Raw genomic sequence first — 3,027 nt, forward strand, 5'->3', positions numbered from 1 at the left:
TATTGTACCCCTTTATTTGTTAGGTCTGACACACCTAACAAATTGGCGCCGTTGCCGGGGACACGGTGTTACTAATTGTTTATGCCTAGATCTTTTCGTACAGGTATACCACTGCCAATTGACTCGGAGATAGAGAAGACTGCAAAGAAGTTAAGGAAGCAAGCCAAGCTTCGTAAGAGGCAACCGGTTTCCGGTACTTCTTCATCCTCCAATCCCCCGGTCATTAACATTTGGGAGGATATTACCCTCTCAAGTGTGTCTGCATCCGAAACAGAAAGTCCATTACCTTCACCTCAACCATCCTCATCTAGAAATACCACCCCACCCTCTTCACCTACTCATCACAACCCAAACAATACACCCACAGAAACTTCAACCACTACTCATACCATGGGAGACAACCATGGAGGGAATCCGCCTCCAAATCCACCACCCGAACAAACCCTTCGCCAATGGGCGAGGCAAGAGGTTACTCAACAACCTCTTTGGGTCACCTATCCGACAGCCACAAACCTTGAATTAAAATCCGGTCTCATTCACTTACTCCCAACCTTTAGAGGCTTTGAAAATGAAGATCCCCACAAGTTCCTCATAGAGTTCCATGTTGTGTGTGTTGGCATGAAACCGCACAATGTCACTGAAGACCAAATCAAGCTTAGGGCATTCCCCTTTGCAGTGCAAGACTCAGCAAAAGATTGGCTTTATGACCTTCCACCGGGGACGGTCAACACATGGGTAGATCTTGCACGCCTCTTCTTAGACAAATACTTCCTAGAAATGAAAGCCTCAGCCCTAAGAAGAGAGATAATTGGGATCAAAAAACACAAACGAGAAGCCTTTCATACATATTGGGAGAGGTTCAAAAAGCTTTGTGCCCGTTGCCCAAAGCATGGTATTAGTGAGTATCAAATCCTTCAATACTTCATTGAAGGCATGACTCCTTGGGAAAGAAGACTTCTTAATGCTTCAAGTGGAGGATCTTTGACTGATAAGACCCCAACGGAGATTCGGGATCTCATAAAAAACATGGCGGAGGATTCAAAGCATACTAGTCAAGATGAAGATTGGTACACAGATGCACCTCGAGGTGTAAAAGAGGTGCACACTCCTCAAATTGAAGCTCAACTATCCGAATTGACTAAGGTGGTAATGATGCTTGCTAAGGACAAAGGTGTGCAATCCACACCCCGTCCCTATGGCATTTGCACTCAAGTGGGACATCCGACTGATATGTGTCCTCAATTGCAAGAAGAAGAATATGAAGAAGCAAATGTTATAGGAGGCTATTCCGGGCATAATCAAAGAACTTATGATCAGCCCCGAGGCAATCAAGGGTGGAACAACAACCAAAACATGGGTTATCAACAAAGACCCCCACCCCATTACCAAGTAAGGCCTCCATTCCCACAACAAAATTACCAACCGAGGCAACAACAACCTCCTCTTCCTAAACAAGCTGGATCCTCAAGTATGTCCTTAGAAGACATAGTCAAAAGCCTAGCCACCAGCACCGAAAGTTTTCAGCAAGAGACCAAGGCAAGCATCAAGAATCTTGAGCAACAAATGGCACAACTTGCTCAATCGGTGAGCAAAATGGAGAATCAAGGAAAGCTACCTCCTCAAACTGAAAAGAACCCAAAGCACAATGCTTGTGCAATTAGCTTGAGGAGTGGAAAGAAATATGACGGCCCGAAGATACCCGAAGAAGAAGAAGAGGAGTTGGTGATAGAAGAACCACCAAAGAAGGATGAAAAGAAAGCAGAAATGGTGGAGCAAAAGAAGCCGGAATAGAAAGAAGCAAAGATCACACCACCACCTTTTCCATTAAGATTGAGCAGTAACAAAAAAGAGAGAGAAGATAGTGCAATCATGGCAATGTTCCGGAAAGTTGAAGTCAACATTCCTCTCTTAGATGCGATCAAACAGGTACCTAGGTATGCTAAGTTTCTTAAGGAACTTTGCACATCTAAAAAGAAACTGCGAGGTAATGAGACAGTGAAAGTAAGTGAAAATGTGTCTGCAGTTTTGCAGAAAAGGATGCCCCCAAAGTGCAAGGATCCTGGTGTTTTTACCGTTCCTTGCAAATTGGGAAACTTGTATGTCCCCCGTGCTATGCTAGATTTAGGAGCTTCAATTAATGTTTTACCATATTCTGTTTATAAATCTATTGGCATAGGCACTTTAACAAAAACAGGGGTAATCATCCAACCTACAGATCATTCTATAGTACACCCAAAAGGTGTATTAGAGGATGTTTTGGTGCAAGTTAATGAGCTTGTCTTTCCTGCAGATTTTTATGTGCTTGATATAGGAGATGATGACCATCCATCCTCGAGTTCCATACTTTTAGGTAGACCATTCTTGAAAACAGCAAGAACAAAAATTGATGTTTACAATGGTACATTGTCCATGGAATTCGATGGGGGAGGTCATCAACTTCAATATCTATGAAGCAATGAGGTACCCAAGTGATGTTCATTGCATAAATTTTGTTGATATAATCCAACCTTTGACTGAAAAGTGTTTTGAGTTGACTAACCATGATTTGTTGGAGTTAGTTTTGAGCAGGAATCTTGATAGCAAGTTAGTCAAAGAGATTGCAGAAAATTTCAAGTTAGATGAAGAGTTGCTGGAAATTGTGGAGAGCATGGAAGAAAAGAAGAAAATAAGGTATGATAATAGCAATGTGAAATTGCCCATTTCTGACACAAAACTTCTTCCTTCTGTTGTACAGGCACCTAAGCTAGAATTGAAGACTCTTCCAGATCATTTGAAGTATGCGTATCTTGGGGAAGAGAAGACTTTGCTTGTCATTATCTCCAACAAGCTGTCCATTGTAGAAGAAGATGAGTTGGTGACTTTGCTGAAAAAGTATAAGAAAGCTATTGGGTGGACAATTGCTGACATAAAGGGGTTGAGCCCTTCCTTGTGTATGCATAAGATCCTCATGGAGGAGGACTTCAAACCAACTCGAGAAGCACAGAGAAGACTGAATCCACCCATGATGGAGGTGGTAAAGAAAGAAAT

At 42.4% G+C, this 3,027-nt stretch overlaps 1 protein-coding gene across 1 annotated transcript; it reads left to right on the forward strand.

The window, feature by feature from the left end:
- The first annotated feature begins 1,869 nt into the window (after nucleotides 1–1,869).
- On the forward strand, nucleotides 1,870–2,451 carry LOC145035928 (uncharacterized). The gene has a single exon (XM_078984428.1). The coding sequence runs from the start codon at nucleotides 1,870–1,872 to the stop codon at nucleotides 2,449–2,451; it is 582 nt and encodes a 193-aa protein (XP_078840554.1).
- Nucleotides 2,452–3,027: the final 576 nt, after the last annotated feature.

The sequence above is a fragment of the Lactuca saligna genome, chromosome 3 (assembly GCF_052625555.1).
Source record: "Lactuca saligna cultivar CGN05327 chromosome 3, ASM5262555v1, whole genome shotgun sequence".
NCBI lineage: Eukaryota > Viridiplantae > Streptophyta > Magnoliopsida > Asterales > Asteraceae > Lactuca > Lactuca saligna.

Excerpts from the sequence above, each read along its gene's own strand:
- LOC145035928 (XM_078984428.1), top strand. The coding sequence starts at position 1,870 with ATGGCAATGTTCCGGAAAGTTGAAGTCAACATTCCTCTCTTAGATGCG.